At 47.1% G+C, this 18,392-nt stretch overlaps 1 protein-coding gene across 1 annotated transcript in view; it reads left to right on the forward strand.

Moving 5' to 3' along the window:
- The window catches only part of ppm1ba (protein phosphatase, Mg2+/Mn2+ dependent, 1Ba), a 46,127-nt gene that overhangs the window by 22,213 nt on the left and 5,522 nt on the right, over positions 1 to 18,392 (forward strand). Inside the window, exons 2-5 of the mRNA XM_076286250.1 lie at positions 9,020 to 9,926; positions 12,110 to 12,227; positions 16,198 to 16,309; positions 16,629 to 16,686. Coding sequence (XP_076142365.1) covers positions 9,036 to 9,926; positions 12,110 to 12,227; positions 16,198 to 16,309; positions 16,629 to 16,686 — 1,179 coding nt within the window. The 5' untranslated portion in view covers positions 9,020 to 9,035. The remainder of the gene's footprint in view (positions 1 to 9,019; positions 9,927 to 12,109; positions 12,228 to 16,197; positions 16,310 to 16,628; positions 16,687 to 18,392) is intronic.

Raw genomic sequence — 18,392 nt, forward strand, 5'->3', positions numbered from 1 at the left:
TTGTGTCGTTTTGCTGCGCGTCGGGGTCCGGTTCGCCCTGTCGGGACCTATCTCCCGACAATGACCGGCGTTCTATACATTATCCCTTACTAAATATATTGAGGAATGCGATCGTTGAGGTGCCATGCCCCAACATTGCATGACACATTAAACAACGAGATCCGCTTTCCCGGACAGCTCGTGCAATTGAATAGAGCTGTCCTTTGCTGACACTTTCGCCTGTAACTGTTTCTTTGCATCCATTTGCCTTATATTAGGGCCTATCTGAAGCTGATTGATTGTGAACAGGGCAGCTGCTTGTCTTGCTCTGATAGGCTACCAATCAACAACAAACGTATTGTGGGTTGTAATTGGTTATCTTTTCTAAAACGAAATGTCTCACGTCTTTGGGCGCACTAACTGCATTGTCATTTTTTTAAGTTAATAGCCTAATTTTTGGCTTCCCGCCAGCTCCCGTTTATTATTTCCTGTCCCGTCCCAATCACGTTACCAACAGTGAAATTTACTCCCGTACTGCGGGAAACCCGCGGGAATACCGTGACCCGCGGGAGTCCCGAAAAATTGTCACCCTCTAGTAGGCGCCCGATAGAAATATTGTTTAATTTTGCGATTGAGATATCCACGCACTGGCGCCGCCCCTGCGACGTGTTCGCCCCCCGGTTTTAGAGCTATTCTAAATGCAAAAATGCATAGACATTGCATGACAAAACCGTGACTGTTAACAAACTATAAGCTATATAAGGTAGGCCCTATGCTAGGCCTATTACACAACACAAATTGTCACCAGGCTATGCTGGCGACCCAAATAAAATCTCCGTTGGAACCAATGGCTTACACCTTACAGTATCAAGCTGCCACCTCTTGGCGAAAAGTTAATAGTTTTGCATATCAGTAGTAATACATTTCACGTAGCTGTGAATCACGGAAAGGGCGAATGAAGTGGACACTTCTAAATGGAACCCAACCCACTGTACAGTAACTCAAGGTCTGTGGCTAAAGCAGCCATAATGAAAGCGTTATCATTGTTTGGATACTTCACACACACGTGTTTTTTAATCGCATAGACTACAACTACCAAGCTGGAATCAAAGCACATCGACTCCCCTCTCACACCCTAAACACGCACTTCGAACAAACAAAAAGCGCCTCAGTCTCACGGAATAGCCATAGGCAAAACTGTATCTGACCGGTGTAACGTTGGTATTAAATCATCCATCGCAAAGAATGATTTTTGTAGCACGTGCAACAAATATGTGTAGGTACAGCCCTGCCCTGAATACATCTCAACGTGCGCTCTAAAACATCTGGTTTAAATGGAGATTGTAGATCATCACGGGATCATAGACAGGTTATCTTTCAGGTAGCCTAGGCCTATATATTTTCCATTAAAAAACCATCACGTAGCGAACGTGTTGTGGCTAACTCACTTAGCTCCTGTTAGTAGCCTAGGTTATGGTCATAAGCAAATGAGATGACAGTCGAAAGATACAATTAGTGCTGTTATCGATTTGCTTGGTAGCCTATAAACGCATTTATGGTTTTCTACAAATACATCAATAATCAAATTGGCCTCCATCACTCAACCATGCTAACGGTAAAATTATTTTACCTACGTTCTGCTATTGATAGGATTAACGTAGCCTACCTGCAGTAAAAAACAAGCATGTCCGATAAACATTCTCAGATTTATTTCGGCTTCAAGAGGAAATGGGAATTACATTTCATGCAGAAATCATCCTACCCTTAGACGTTCTCTGCGGTAAACTACTGTAGCCTACAGTCTTGTCCTTGTAGGAAGCATAGTGTCTTTCTAACCCACTTTAGATTAACTTCCAACAAAATTACGTCTCACTGCAACGATGCGCCATCTAGTGGACAAACGACTACTTATCGCCAATACTGGAAATGCAGCCATGATGATGATGATGAATATTTATTTTGGCTTTCTTTTAATCCTACTGAATTTGTAATTATGTATCAGCCGTTCTAATACCGATAGTATGTGGGTGCCTGTGTGTGTGTGTGCATGTGTATATGTGTGCACCACCATCTACAGGCCAATGAGTGTAGAGTCACTAAATGTACACATAACTTAATTTTTTAGACCCCCCCATGGATGAAATTCTACGAAACTTGGCATACCCCCAGAGAATGTCAGGTTAATCATACACATAAACTTTGGTGCAGTTCTGAACGTCTTTACTGAAGAGAGGGGCGATTAAAGCAGAATGATATTGCATTTTCATTTTTTACCGGGGGGAGTGCAAATCACAAATGAGTGATTATGGGCTAAGTTGATGTGGGCCCTTGAGACCAACATACCATAAAAATTTCTTCATCCTCGGTGCCACGGTTCAGGTAGTTATTTAGGAAAAACTGCATTTTTTGGGTTTCGGGGGGCCCAGCGCGGAGGGGGAGTGGCCCCCGGGGACCAAACGAAATTTTTCCGTAAAAGTCTAGTGGGGCTACATACCCACCAAATTTCATGTGCCCCGGTGTTTCGGTGCCCCGGGTATCGTTGACCAAAATTTCAGGAAGTAGATGACGGGAAAAAAAAAAAAAAAAAAAAAAAAAACTTTGACAATCCCTATATGACCGCTTCGCTAGCTTCGCTAGCGGCGGTCATAATAATCTAAGCTGCCAGGCAGGTGTTTGTCGGGGGCAGGGGGGTGTTTGTCGGGGGCAGGCAGGTGTTTGTCGGGGGCAGGGGGGTGTTTGTCGGGGGCAGGCAGGTGTTTGTCGGGGGCAGGCAGGTGTTTGTCGGGGGCAGGGGGGTGTTTGTCGGGGGCAGGGGGGTATGTTATTGTCGGGGGCAGGGGGGTGTTTGTCGGGGGCAGGGGGGTATGTTATTGTCGGGGGCAGGGGGGTGTTTGTCGGGGGCAGGGGGGTATGTTATTGTCGGGGGCAGGGGGGTGTTTGTCGGGGGCAGGGGGGTATGTTATTGTCGGGGGCAGGGGGGTATTTTATTGTCGGGGGCAGGGGGGTATGTTATTGTCGGGGGCAGGGGGGTATTTTATTGTCGGGGGCAGGGGGGTATGTTATTGTCGGGGGCAGGGGGGTGTTTGTCGGGGGCAGGGGGGTATGTTATTGTCGGGGGCAGGGGGGTATTTGTCGGGGGCAGGGGGGTATGTTATTGTCGGGGGCAGGGGGGTATTTGTCGGGGGCAGGGGGGTATGTTATTGTCGGGGGCAGGGGGGTATTTGTCGGGGGCAGGGGGGTATGTTATTGTCGGGGAGCCGGTTCAGATGTCTGCCGCCAAAGAGCTACACACTTCCTGTCCACTTTCATGTCCCTTGGACCTTGAACCTCCACATCTCCTTTTTTTTACACCTGGAGTGGATAGCCAACAGGCTTCAGCCTTCTCTCTTCCTCACATCCATCCATAAGCAATGAGTGGAAGCCTATTGTGTGGCTAGGTTTATGGCTGCAGTGTAATGCAAATAGGGAAGACATCAAAGTGCATGGACATTGCCTGTGGCCTCCAGATGGTCGCCTGCGCCACCGCCGCACTTCTCAATGGTCAGCTCGTGGCCTCCATTCACACCAAGCACCGTGTGACTTGACTGTTTCATAATTAATTCACTCGACCAAAGTGTCTTCAACATACTTAAACTTCTGGGACGAGAGTTAACGATCGACAGTCTTTCCTTCTCAGGACATGCGGTTAGCTCTGGGTGTAGAAGAACTTGAGAATACTGACGTCAATTTAAAATGTGTTCAGTCAGCAGATTACGAGGCGGGGGGGGGGGGGTTGAATTCCATGCCTACAGTGTTCTCCCTGCCTGTCTGATGCAGAGCTTCATACCTCATATCATGCTTGAGGATCAAATGGCAATGGCTGACTTGCATCCGTAATGTTGTGTAACCGCCCGTTCCTTCCTCTGGCCCACGTTTGCAGATTCATCATCAAGCCAGGCCAGACCAGACAACTCCACCTTTTAATATTATCTGGGCCTGGACCAGCTTTCCCCAGAGGGCTCCGACACTGGACGGGGTCTTGAGGAAGTGCAGCTTCCCTCACTGAAAGCTGAGATTCGGACAGAGTTGAGGAGAGGGGTGGGTGGGGGTATTAGGGGGCCAGCAGGACTGTAACCCAAGCTGAATGGTGTATTTATAAACCTGTTGCAGTGAGTTGTGCCACTGGCAGACGCTGGGGCATGCATGAGCGCCGCTGGGTGGTGGCTCCATGCACTGGCTGCCTTTGCCTCAGGCATGGGAGGCCTACTGTACGTGGCTGGGTTTGATGAACAAAGAATCAAACCCAGTGGTAGGTTAGCGGGGAAGTCGTGGCGTTATAGTAGCAATCAAACCCAGTGGTAGGTTAGCGGGGAAGTCGTGGCGTTAAAGTAGCTGGTGTTTGTGTTGGTGTTTATGAATCACTGTCATTTGCTTTACAAACATACTGAAGACAACATAATGAAGGTGGTTCATTCAGGCAAAAGAATGTTTTTGTAGTTTGGGTCATTTCGGGACGTCAGGCGTCATGAGATTGATTTTCTGCAGTCCTGTATAGAGGAGATAAACACGCTTGTTGTTCCTGATTGTGCCCTTGCTTATCCACAGAGCGTAGATGTGTAGTCTGGTGTTGGAAACCCTGTGGCAATGCAAGAACAACTTCTAGCATTAGACTAAGTGACCAAATAAAACTGAAGTGTATATCAGTTTTGTCCGATACAGACTACTGGTACTAAGACTAAACTAGGGCGTCTTAACAACTCCCATACTGGGTTATTATTTCTATTCTAATTTTTGTAAAATCTGTGTATGAGTTAGGCATGGTAGACTTAGACTTAGTTTAGATATTGGCAGTTTTTGATGTGATATCCTTGTGAATGGTTTCTGAAGTGATGTTGTTTTCTACAGATTAAAATGACACTAATGTGCTAATTATTTATGATGAAAGTTGTGTCTTAATTATTGATGTGTTGATTAGCTAGCTATTAATTAAATACTCCATATTCCAGAAAACAGCTACTGTAAAGCACACTCCAGAAAGCAGTCTGGCCTTCATTAGGGTGTAGCAGCCACGGTTGACATGCTTTGGTGTCAGAGATTATTGTCAGTCCCTGTTGTCATGCTTGCATTGTTTTTTTGTTGTGTGAAAAGCCACCAAGCTCAGTGCACTGGAAGTCCATTCATGGTTTTAACTTTGTTGTTGTTGTTTTTTAAACCTCAAAGTAACAACACATAAAAAAAGAAAAGCTCAGCACTGCTTACTTCACGTATCGGGCCGGTTTATTGATGTACTGACGATTCAGTCAGTCAGACCTTCATCTTTAAACCTGCCAGGTTGTGTTAACAGAAGAACAAAGTACTAATTTTGGCTGTATGTGCAGTGATCATGCTGAATGGTGATGCAATATCACAAATAGATATTGCTCAACAGCATCTGTGACACAGGCTATTCTTGGCCATATGTAGCGTAATGTCCTTATGAGGCTGGGGTTTTGCCAAAGCAGCTTAAAGCTGTTCCACTCGTTGTAATGAACACATGGTCTGAGAAACACCACTTGTTAGGTAGATTACTGAAATGTGTAGTGAAGTGATACCTTGGCACATGTAAGGTTATGGTTTGACCTGTATTAGATTGGGGCTCTTTCCGTCAGGGCCTGTCTAGGCTTGTGATTTTGTGTAAGGCGAAGTTGCATTGGCATGGTGAAAAAGTGCTTAATGATGCATGGCCAAAGAAAGGTGCTACTTAGCAATAGTTAGCAATTTGCATACCATAAAATGGAGTAGGTGCTCTCTCCTTTCTCTCTCTGCGATGCATTGTCATTCTTTAATCACCATTTAAGTCCAGTTTAGGCTTGTGATGTTGTGTAAGGATAATTTGGATTCTTCAGTGACAACAAACAGGGGGTTGACTTATATGAGCTGTCTCAAATACAGCAGCCTAGATCAGAGTTGGAAGGTTGTTCACAAAACCACTTAAATATGCCTATTTGAAGACCTTATTTGCAGTATCTACCAGCCACTGACAGACACACACGATCAAATTCACCAGCCGCTCAACAGTTTTACCATTCTATGTCTGAAATCAGCCACTTTTATATTTTTCCAGCATTTGGTTGGTGGCTGGTGCAAATCCCTGTTTATAGATTACTCCTGTTAAAGATGCAGTTGGCAAGATTTTTTTTGATCATATTCACTGAACCCGACACTGCTCCGACAGAACAACATAAATCAGCTGGTTTTAGAAAAAAACCCACGCTTCTACCTCCACCTAGAGCCACTTATTTTTGTTGCAAAAATCCACAGCTCCCAGTTCTTCTAGTCCAATCAGAGCAGGGCTCTGTGAGATCTAACTGTCAATCAGGTGCTCGGTGGTAGCGGGGGAGGGGCATGAGAGTTGTAAACATTCAAACTTTGGCTAAGTCCCCTCAATCTGTCAGACTTGCCAACTGCAGCTTTAACATAGCAGTGTTGTTTAGGTGAAGTGGTCTCCCACACCATGACTGAAACGAACACCAGGAAAAAAAGAGTGCTGTGGGGGTCAGCTGACTGTAGCCGTAGCAACCAGCTTACGCTGTGCGCCCACAGCCTGCAATTTGTTCTGGAACTTTCTCCCCACCGCTGTGGAGCTTTCACATGGGGGTTATGAAAGAGAGAATGGCAACATGGTTTGGGGTCAAAAGTGTTTGTGTGTGTATGTGTGTCTGCAGGCGTTTGGGAACCTTAACACACACCCCTTGTATAAGTAGCTAGTAAGGTGCCTGTGCTTTTTCTTGGTTTGCCTGAGTCTTGTCGGTAGGCTACTGAACTTTTGTTTGAAAGTGTCCACCAAATGATTAAACATGAATTGTAAATATAGTTAGCTCAGTGGGTTGTCCTCAGCGCCCCACTGATAGGTCAGGAGTTCACCAGACTCGTAGGGGAGAAAGATCTGGAACCCTCTTAGGTTGAGGGGGGGCTGAACCTGACGGCAGCTTGAGGTGGGTGGAGAGTTAGACTGATGAGAGCAAATCCCATGATCCCGCAGTGTGAGAAGTTTAAGCTCTGTTACAGGGAGCCTGCCAGTCTGCAGATCGACAATCAGAGTCTCACTTTTAATGAATGTGTGTTGAGGCGCTGAAAACCTAGCAGAGAAAACACAGTTCACACACAGTTGAAGGGTTGAAAAGTTGAAGCAACGTTTTTTTTTCTTTCAGTACTAGTGTCTTTTTTTTCCAAACACATTTGGTGTAAATTTGATTTGACGCTTGCTCTCCCTCTTGTTTTTGCACTCCTTACACACACACACACACACACACACACACACACACACACACACACACACAAACTCTGCAAAGCATGTGTCCCCATTTGATGAAACCCCAAGCCCTCTGCCTCCATCACTCTATAGTCGCAGCGAGTGCTTTTGACAACACACATACCATTTTAAACCGGTCACGTTGAAGGAATTTCTCACTGACACTTTGTGTATTTAATCCTTAGCTAAGGAAGCGAGTGAAAGTCCGCGTTGTACCCAAAAGAAAGAGAGAAGAAAAAAGTGAAAACATTCCTTATCAGGACACGAAGCACAGGCCTTGGCCGCCTCTGCCCTGTGTGATCGCGCCTGCTTTCTGGACAGCATGTTCAGTGTTTCCCACAGAATTGAATTCTATTTGTGGTGGTAGGTTTGCAGAATTAACTTGAATGCAACAGTTTTTAACAAATTAGCGCAGTGTGGTTATGATGCTAACCTGCCCTGGCGGAATGGCAAAGTGTTCCAAACCCAGACATGCATCTACGGTTTTGCGGCAGTATGCAAGTGCATCTTGTTTTGTTTTCTTTGTTGTTTTTTTTGTCATAGCAACTCTGTTGGCGGAGGCTGGACTGCTTTATGATGAGTCAGCAGATGGAGTGCCTGCAGTCCGAGCACAGAGCTGCACTCTGATCAATCCAACGATGGGACATGGCGTGCACTGTAGACACTCTCGCCTCTCTCTTGTCTCCCTTTCATCTCACTCTCCTCTCGTCTCACTCCTCTCGTCTCACCCTCGTCTCACTCCCGTCTCCCTCTCCTCTCACTCTCATCACACTTGTCTTACTAATCTCACTTCTCTCCCCTCTCCTCTCTTCTCACTCTCGTCTCACTCTCCTCTCTCTCTTCTCACTCTCCTCTTGTCTCCCTCTCCTCTTGTCTCACGCATGTCTCACTCTCTTCTCACTCTCTTCTCCTCTCACTCTTCTCACTCTCCTCTCTTCTCTCCTCTCTCTCCTCTCTTCTCTCCTCTCTCCTCACTCTCACCTCTCCTCTCACTCTCCTCTCCTCTCTCCTCTCTCTTCTCTCCTCTCTCTCCTCTCTTCTCTCCTCTCTCTCTTCTCACTCTCCTCTCGTCTCACTCTCGTCTCACTCTCGCCTCACTGCACTGCAAGGTTGAAGGCTGAGGGCTCAGAGGCAGCTCTTGACAGGGTCTGTTGTGGATGGTCACTTAAGGACAGGATCAGTTCTCATATGCCACTCATAGCAGTGACAGATGGCTGTTAATATGAGATAATTAATTGATTTGTATGGTTTGAAGGGTTCTATATACTGAACAAAGACACTCGATTCACAACACTCAATAAGATACACCCCAAAGATGTCAGTGTATATGATAGATGATAAAGTTATATTGCTGGTTTATTTAGAATCAGAATCAGAATCAGCTTTATTGGCCAGGTTTGCGTAAACAAACAAGGAATTTGACTGTTAATCTTTGCTCTCAAAGTACAACACTCACTTAACATTTTAAAGAATAAAATCAGATGAACGTCATAGATATATTCACATGTAGCGCTGTCGTGTGTGTGTGTGTGTGTCTCTCTCTCTCTCTCTCTCTCTCTCTCTCTCTCACATGCACTCCATTAGACTCCCTCCTGTTTTCCCCCCTCCTTTCTTCTCAACATCACAACACTGTACATCCCTTGTGTCATCTTCATTTGTCCCTCCTGCTTTCTCTCTCTTTCTCTCTTTTCCTTGACTTGCCCAGCGTTCTGTCCTTCCCTCATAGCTCCTCCTTTCTCACGTCGTCTCCTCTTCTGCTCCGTCTCCTAGGCGGCACCCTGAGCCAATGGGGGCGTTCCTGGACAAGCCGAAGACGGAGAAGCACAACGCGCACGGCGAGGGCAACGGCCTGCGCTTCGGCCTGAGCAGCATGCAGGGCTGGCGGGTGGAGATGGAGGACGCGCACACGGCCGCCCTGGGCCTGCCCCACGGCCTGGACGACTGGTCCTTCTTCGGCGTCTACGACGGGCACGCGGGCTCGCGCGTCGCCAACTACTGCGCCAAGCACATCCTGGAGCACATCGTGACGGGCGCCGGAGGGGCCGAGGAGCTGCGCAGGGCCGGGGGAGGTCCGGCGCCAACGTCCTCCGGCGGACCCCTAACCGCGCCGCCCGAGCCGGCCTCGATCGACGCGGTGAAGAGCGGCATCCGGGCGGGCTTCCTGGCGATCGACGAGCACATGCGCAGCTTCACCGACCTGCGCAACGGCATGGACCGCAGCGGCTCGACTGCGGTCGGCGTGCTAGTCTCGCCCGCGCACCTCTACTTCATCAACTGCGGCGACTCGCGAGCTCTGCTCTGCCGCCGCGGGCGCGTCTGCTTCTCCACGCTCGACCACAAGCCGTACAACCCGCGCGAGAAAGAGCGCATCCAGAACGCCGGCGGCTCGGTCATGATCCAGCGGGTCAACGGCTCGCTGGCCGTCTCGCGCGCCCTCGGCGACTACGACTACAAGTGCGTGGACGGCAAGGGACCCACGGAACAGCTGGTGTCCCCCGAGCCCGAGGTGTTTGAGATCGCGCGCGCCCCGGAGGACGAGTTTGTGGTGCTCGCCTGCGACGGGATCTGGGATGTCATGAGCAACGAGGATCTGTGCGAGTATGTGCACTCGCGCCTTGAGGTCACCGCCGACCTGGAGCGTGTGTGTAACGAGCTGTTGGACACCTGCCTACAGAAGGTGTGTGCGTGTGCACATGCGTATGAGAGGAACTTTACTCAGCATGTCCGTGTCAGTTGTTAGCTTGTGTGTGTGTGTGTGTGTGCAGTGCAGATAAGTGCATACCTGTGTGTGTGTGTGCGCAATGCAGCTTAGTGCATACCTGTGTGTGTGTGTGTGTGTGTGTGTGTGTGTGTGTGTGTGGGGGAGTAGTTGTATTGAGTTTGCCAGCTGTCACTACTGTCTCCTGGTCACTACTTGTGTGTGAGTGTATGTTTCTTTGGTTGGCCTGTGTGTGCAGTGTTTCCCACAGAATTTGATTGAATTTGTGGCGGGGGGGGTTAAGATTGTCTTGGTAGTGTATAGGTCTAATTGAGTGCCTGTCACTTTAAGACGTTCGTGAGGGAACCCCTTGCAATTGTAACACAGTTAAAAGGCTGCTGATGTGTGGATGCAATTCACAATTGCAATTCGTTTTCTATGTTGTTAGTTAAAATAAAGGTTCGTATTTCTCCTTGGGACAAGCACTTTTGAGTCTTGGAAAACACCTTTCCATTTACATCGGGATTTTACAAATATTCAGTGTCAGAGTCAGTAAAATGAGCCCTGCATGAGTAACGAAATTGACAAGCAGCTGTAAGTAGGCTAAGTATGCTAAACTCGACATCCAAACAGTATTCTAACGTTAGCTTTGAGATACTGCTTGATTGCATAACTTAACTTAGTTTAGTCTCCTCATTGTACTATGTTTTATCTTATCTTTAAATTTAAATAGTACAACATAGAAGATTAATGTGTGGTGGCCGGTTTTGATTTCATGGCGCCCTGCCACAGATTAGTCAATGTATGGGAAACACTGGTGTGTGTGCTCTTTCCTGCTTGTCAGTGTTCTTTGTGTATGTGTGTGTGTGTAGGTGCGTGCAGATCTGTCTGAACAAAGCTGAGCGGTTTATGTTCCACTTGACATTCAGTTCATTCCGTTTGTCACGTATAGATCATACATGATGCAGCTTCACTTTTGCTTTCATCTTCTGTGCTTTGTCTCTCAGCAGTTTGACTCATCTACTGATGTTATTGTCTAGACAGACTGCATAGCCTCTAGATGTGTCTGTGTCTGCGTCTGCATCTGTGTCTGCCTGTGTTGCTTGAATGTTGATGGAACAAAAGAATAGATTTTTGTTTTAGGAGCTATTAAGGATTTGCAGATGCTGCAGTTTGAGTTCAGATGCATGGATTGGAACAGATCTGGGGCCTCACCAATGCACATTCCATCTATACTCTTTAGATGTTTTGAGAACAAAACACCAACATCTGCTTTGAGTTGCTGTCCCTCACACAACTCTTTCTCTCTGTCTTTCACACAACCCCCCACCCCTTCTCCATCTCTCTCTTCTTTCTCCCTTTTTCACACAACCCCCCACCCCTTCTCCATCTCTCTCTTCTTTCTCTCTTTCACACAACCCCCCACCCCTTCTCCATCTCTCTCTTCTTTCTCCCTTTTTCACACAACCCCCCACCCCTTCTCCATCTCTCTCTTCTTTCTCTCTTTCACACAACCCCCCACCCCTTCTCCATCTCTCTCTTTTTTCTCTCTTTTTCACAACCCCCCACCCCTTCTCAATCTCTCTCTTCTTTCTCTCTTTCACACAACCCCCCACCCCTTCTCAATCTCTCTCTTCTTTCTCTCTTTCACACAACCCCCCACCCCTTCTCCATCTCTCTCTTCTTTCTCCCTTTTTCACACAACCCCCCACCCCTTCTCAATCTCTCTCTTCTTTCTCTCTTTCACACAACCCCCCACCCCTTCTCCATCTCTCTCTTCTTTCTCCCTTTTTCACACAACCCCCCACCCCTTCTCAATCTCTCTCTTCTTTCTCTCTTTCACACAACCCCCCACCCCTTCTCCATCTCTCTCTTCTTTCTCCCTTTTTCACACAACCCCCCACCCCTTCTCCATCTCTCTTCTCATACTCTTCTTTCTCTCCATCTCTCACATACATTCCCTCTTTTCTTCACTCTCTCCTTCCCCCTATCTCTGTCTCTCGCTTTCTTGCGCGCTTTCTCTCCTTCAACCAAGCCCTCATCCCCTCTCTGTCTCTCAATCTCTCACCTTCTCTCACTCTCCCTCTTCATCCCCTCTTCCTTTTCTCTCTCTTTCTCTCACACTCCTCCTGTTCTGTCTGTCTCTTGTCTTCGGTCTCCAGGGCAGTAGGGACAACATGAGCGTTGTTCTTGTGTGTTTACCCAACTCACCCAAAGTGTCAGATGCGGCTGTGAGGAGAGACGCCGAGCTGGACAAGCTTCTGGAGTCTCGTGTGGAAGGTGAGCACAGCTGCAGATGTGAAGCTACACACGCACGCACGCACGCACGCACACGTTTACTCACACACACACACACTTTAACCATTCATTTATGTCCACATGGAGAGCAGTGGTGCAGGGACACAAATATTAAAGATGCAATGTAATACACAAACTTCTGGACCTCACACACACACACACGCACCTTCAGGATTCTATCAAATAAAGGCTGAAAAGCCCAAAAATATAACTTATAAAAAGAAGAAGAAGAAAGCACACAGACCACTACCACCTGTTGGATGTTTCTGGACCACCACTAACTAAAGGTTTATATTTATATTCGGGAATGAAACTAAAAGTTTATATATTCTGAAATCGAACTAAAAGTTTATATTATATTCTGGAATCGAACTAAAAGTTTATATTTATATTCGGGAATCGAACTAAAAGTTTATATTTATATTCGGGAATCGGACTTGGCCATGGCACTGCTGCCTCACCATATAGGTTTTGATGTTGGGTCATCGTTAGGCTAGTGCTATAGTTGCATTACGGCCAGCGAAATTTCGCCTCGGGGGCGTGACGGCGAAACCGCTAACCTTTTGACTGCAGTGTCTAGCCAGTGGTGGCAAGCGAGCTAATTAGGCTAATCAGCTAATTCAAATGTTTAAGTACTTAATGAAGATATCCAGGGGTCTTTATGCCTCGACTAAGTTGATGTTGCATATAAACAACAATTCATGTTCATAGAAACAACAAGGTCACAAAGACATAATATATTTCATACCTGTGTTGCAGCATGTAGCCTAGCTGTCTAGCTAGGTTTACAATGCAATCCAATGTCCTAAAATACTAGCATTTCGCCTGTCAGCTAGCTAAAAAGATCGAGTGCTTAAACTAACATATATAGTGGTCTATTTAGTGGTGTATGTGCTCTGACTAAGTTCGTGTGGCATATAAACCACAATTCGTGTTGATACAAGTGCCAATGTTCGTGTAGAAACATTTTAATCACATACAAATGTTCGTGTTACAGCTCAGGTAGTCTCCGCCATCTTGGTCAGACTTTTTTGTAACTCCCGCCTCCAAACACAAAGACGCGGACCTGATTGGTTCTCGATTGGTCCTCATTTAAATAAAGTTAAACTTTGGCCAACTTTGTTTCGCCTGCCTCGGCGATTCGCTTTCATTTCGCCCAACTAGGGCGAATTTCGTCTCCATTCAACCTCAATGAGAGCGACGCGAAATTTCGTTGTGTGGAAACACACCGTTAGGGTTTGAGGATGGTCTTGACTCAGTGTTGATAAGATAAAGTAAAGTTAATTTATAGAAAGTATGAAGCTCCCGCACACTGTCTTCATTTGCAATTGTACTGGTTTTTATTGCAACGTTTCGGTCAGATGACCATCATCGGGCAATTACCTGATGCGGGAGCTTCCTACTTTCTTTAGCGTTGGTGACCCTGTGGTCCTTCTCCGACGCACCCGTCCCAAGGAGGTGAAGGTAAATTTATAGCACATTTTCCACCACAAATGGCTTCTCGAAGCGCTTCGCACAAAGACATGGACAAAGGCAACATAATCAGTCAACAGTAACGGCTCCTACACACAGTTGCGTGCGTTGCAGTGCTGGATACGCATCCCATTCACTTTACATTGGCTCACGTCATCCGTTGCCAAACTGAATTGTGGGTCCGTTGCGTCGCGTTTCTCCCGTCGCTCGCGTTCAGCTCCTGCTGCACCGACAAACGGCACCGGCCAATCAAATTACGGTTATACTTCAAGTCATTTGCATAGCTACCGTCGGGAATACCCACTGGCATGCGTTGACGGAACGCAACTGTGTGTAGGAGCAGTAAGTCTGTTGGCAATGGTGACTCTGCTAGCGTAAACAGCGCAGAGCCTGGGGTTCTGGAACAGTCCGCCCAGGGTCGTCTGTAGAGCTCTGGAAGCCCATGTTGTATTCAGCCAGCATGAAGAAGGAAATAAGCCATCTCTCAAGGTTAGATGCTGGATGAATGAATGAATGAAACCTTTAATCCCCCCCGAAGGGAATTTGTCTTGCACTCAAGGGAGCCACATTGAACATCAAGCACAGACAATAAATAGCAATAAAACCACTCCAAACTTCCAACAACATTGGAGACATAGAGGATACAGAAGCAAAACATAAACAACAACAAGAATCATCAGGAATCATTTAATCCTGGAAAGCCAACCCGTAGATCAGCAGCTGGGTGGACTTTTGGTAGTGATGATTCTCAGCCTTGAATTACTGCACTGATCCTCAGCCTTGAATTACTGCACACCCTCTATCTGCATGCTGGTTAAGGCAGCAGCTAGCATGGCAACTCAGCAGCTTGTTAGGCTAATAATAAGTTAGTATTAAAAGTAAGTTAGCAGTAGTGTTTGGTAAGAATGGCATTTGGTCATTGCCAGGCTAATGCTAAATCAGTTTTAGGTTTTGGTGAGGATAACGCTGGGCTAGCAAAAATAAGTTAGCATGAAGGTTTGGTGAGGAGAGCTCTGGGCTAGTGTTTGGCAAAAAATTATTTAGCATGAAGGTTTAGTGAGGATAGCTAGTGTTAGTGTTTGGCATAAAAAAAAGTTAGCATAAAGGTTTAGTGAGGATAGCTAGTGTTAGTGTTTGGCAAAAAAAAAAAAGTTAGCATGAAGGTTTGGTGAGGATAGCGCTAGCTCAGTGTTGGGCCGGTGTTTGGCGAGGATAGCACTGCGCTAGGTCTGTGTTGGGCCGGTGTTTGGTGAAGGTAGCGCTAGCTCAGTGTTGGGCCGGTGTTTGGTGAGGATAGCGCTACGTCAGTGTTGGGTCGGTGTTTGGTGAGGATAGCGCTAGCTCAGTGTTGGGCCGGTGTTTGGTGAGGATAGCGCTGTGATAGGTCCGTGTTGGGCCGGTGTTTGGTGAAGGTAGCGCTAGCTCAGTGTTGGGCCGGTGTTTGGTGAGGATAGCGCTAGCTCAGTGTTGGGCCGGTGTTTGGTAAGGATAGCGCTGCGCTAGGTCCGTGTTGGGCCGGTGTTTGGTGAGGATAGCGCTAGCTCAGTGTTGGGCCGGTGTTTGGTGAGGATAGCGCTAGCTCAGTGTTGGGTCGGTGTTTGGTGAGGATAGCGCTGCGCTAGGTCCGTGTTGGGCCGGTGTTTGGTGAGGATAGCGCTAGGTCAGTGTTGGGTCGGTGTTTGGTGAGGATGGCGCTAGCTCAGTGTTGGGCCAGTGTTTGGTGAGGATAGCGCTATGATAGATCGATCCGTGTTGGGCCGGTGTTTGGTGAGGATAGCGCTAGGTCAGTGTTGGGTCGGTGTTTGGTAAGGATAGCGCTAGCTCAGTGTTGGGCCGGTGTTTGGTGAGGATAGCGCTGTGATAGGTCCGTGTTGGGCCGGTGTTTGGTGAGGATAGCGCTGCGCTAGCTCAGTGTTGGGCCGGTGTTTGCCTGCCCTCTGCGTGTGGCAGAGAGAATGGAGTTCTGCTGCTCTGGTGAGAAATGCACTGCAGGAACATCCAGCTGGCTCTCATCCCATGCTGTCCCACTGGGCAGCACACAGCCTCTCTGGGTTCACACACACACACACACACACACAGACAGACACACAGACAAACAGTTCCCCTCTCTCTAACATTATCTCTTCCACTCCTCTTCCTTTTTGTTTCTCTCATTTGGTCTTATTCCTTCCTCAATTTCTGTCTCTCTTTCTCACACACACACACACACACACAATCTTACTCTCAAATTTTTGTCACTGTCTCTTATTCTGTCACTCCATGCCTATCTGCATGTCTGTGTCACACCCTTCCTTTTTTGGTTGTCCAGTTTGCGTGCGATCTCTCACTTTCCTTCACACGGAAGTTAAACTTGAGTCACAGTGTTGTGTGTGTGTGTGTGTGTGTGTGTGTGTGTGTGTGTGTGTGTGTGTGTGTGCTTTATTTAGCAACCTCTTATTCTCTCTCCCTCCCTCTTGCTCTCATTCTCTTCCTCTCACAGAGATTATTGAGAAGGCGGGAGAGGAGGGCATTCCCGATCTGGGGCATGTCATGAGAATTCTCTACGTAGAAGATATTCCCAACCTCCCACCAGCGGGAGGCCTCGCCAGCAAGTAAGACAGTGTGCGCGCACACACACACACACACACACACACACACACATACACATGAAGCCATACACGTACACGCACACACAATCCAAGTGCGTAGTTCCCAGGCATTCTCAGTACCTCAGAGTAAGTACCAGTAAAAGTATCTGAAATGATGGTACAACCAAGCTTGCTGAAAAATGAATCTGTGTAAGAATAATTTGTGTTTTCGTGAATGTATTGCTTTCTTATTGTCTGTCTGTCTCTCGTTCTCTCGCTCTCTCACACACACACACACACACACACACACTCTCAAATCTCTCTGCTTTCCTTCACTGTGCAGACACGGTGTTATTGAAGCAGTGTACACTCGGCTGAATCCGCACAGGGAAGAGGACGGGGTAAGTGTGTGAGTGCGTCTATGTTTGTGTGTGTGATTGTGTCCTTGTTTATGTGTGTGTCTGTGTGTGTGTGAGTGCGTCTATGTTTGTGTGTGTGATTGTCCTTGTTTATGTGTGTGAGTGTGTGTGTGAGTGCGTCTATGTTTGTGTGTGTGATTGTGTCCTTGTTTGTGTGTGTGTGTCCGTGTGTGTGTGTGTGTGTGTGAGCATGTCTTATGTTTGTGTGTGTGAATGTGTAAGTTTGTGTGTGTGATTGTGTCCTTGTTTGTGTGTGTGTCTGTGTGTGTGTGTGTGTGTGTGTGTGTGTGTGTGTGTGTGTGTGTGTGTGTGAGAGTGCGTCTATGTTTGTGTGTGTGATTGTGTCCTTGTTTATGTGTGTGAGTGTGTGTGAGTGCGTCTATGTTTGTGTGTGTGATTGTGTCCTTGTTTGTGTGTGTGTGTGTGTGTGTGTGTGTGAGCATGTCTTATGTTTGTGTGTGTGAATGTGTAAGTTTGTGTGTGTGATTGTGTCCTTGTTTATGTGTGTGACTGTGTGTGTGAGTGTGTCTATGTTTGTGTGTGTGATTGTGTCCTTGTTTGTGTGTGTGAGTGCGTCTATGTTTGTGTGTGTGATTGTGTCCTTGTTTGTGTGTGTGTCCGTGTGTGTGAGTGCGTCTATGTTTGTGTGTGTGATTGTGTCCTTGTTTGTGTGTGTGTCCGTGTGTGTGTGTGTGAGCATGTCTTATGTTTGTGTGTGTGAGTGCGTCTATGTTTGTGTGTGTGATTGTGTCCTTGTTTGTGTGTGTGTGTCCGTGTGTGTGTGTGTGTGTGTGTGTGTGTGTGTGTGTGTGTGTGTGTGTGTGCGCATGTCTTATGTTTGTGTGTGTGAATGTGTAAGTTTGTGTGTGTGATTGTGTCCTTGTGTGTGTGTGTGAGCATGTCTTATGTTTGTGTGTGTAAGTGCGTCTATGTTTGTGTGTGTGATTGTGTCCTTGTTTGTGTGTATCCGTGTGTGTGTGTGTGTGAGCATGTCTTATGTTTGTGTGTGTGAATGTGTCTATGTTTGTGTGTATCAATGTGCCTATGTTAGTGTGTGTCTGTGTGTAGAAACACAGATGTCAGTTTTATCACACGCTTGCCCATAGCAGTAGCTTGTGTCTATGGGCAGATTTGTGTGTGTAGACTGCAACCTTTGCAACTCCCCAGATCCTCGTTGTATAGTTACATCATGCCATGAGACACCAGCAGAGTCTGACCAATGGTCCGGAGCCTATCGCTCTCTGGCCTTAATCTCACACATGGGCCTTAATCTCACACATGGGCCTTCCGCTCACACATGGGCCTTCCGCTCACACCTCACACATGGGCCTTCCGCTCACACCTCACACATGGGCCTTCCGCTCACACATGGGCCTTAATCTCACACTCTTTGGGCAGCTCCGTGTTCCCTACTTCCTGCCCCCCCCCCCTCTCTCTCTCTCTCTCTCTCTTTCTTTTTCTCTCTCTCTCTCTTTCTTTCTTTCTTTCTTTCTTTCTCTCTCACTCACACACACACACACACACACACACGCACACACAGAGTAAACACACACAGAGAGTCCACACACAGAGAGTACACGCAGAGAGAGTACACACACAGAGTACACACACACACTGTTTTCTTGTTTCTCTTTGGACAGCTGTGTGTTCCACACTTTCTCTTTCCCACTTTTTCTCACTATTCATGT

Source organism: Alosa pseudoharengus, unplaced genomic scaffold, assembly GCF_046254945.1.
Source record: "Alosa pseudoharengus isolate Yale_2024_CS ecotype anadromous, Long Island Sound unplaced genomic scaffold, YU_APseudo_1.1 YU_APseudo_1.1_scf_15, whole genome shotgun sequence".
NCBI lineage: Eukaryota > Metazoa > Chordata > Actinopteri > Clupeiformes > Clupeidae > Alosa > Alosa pseudoharengus.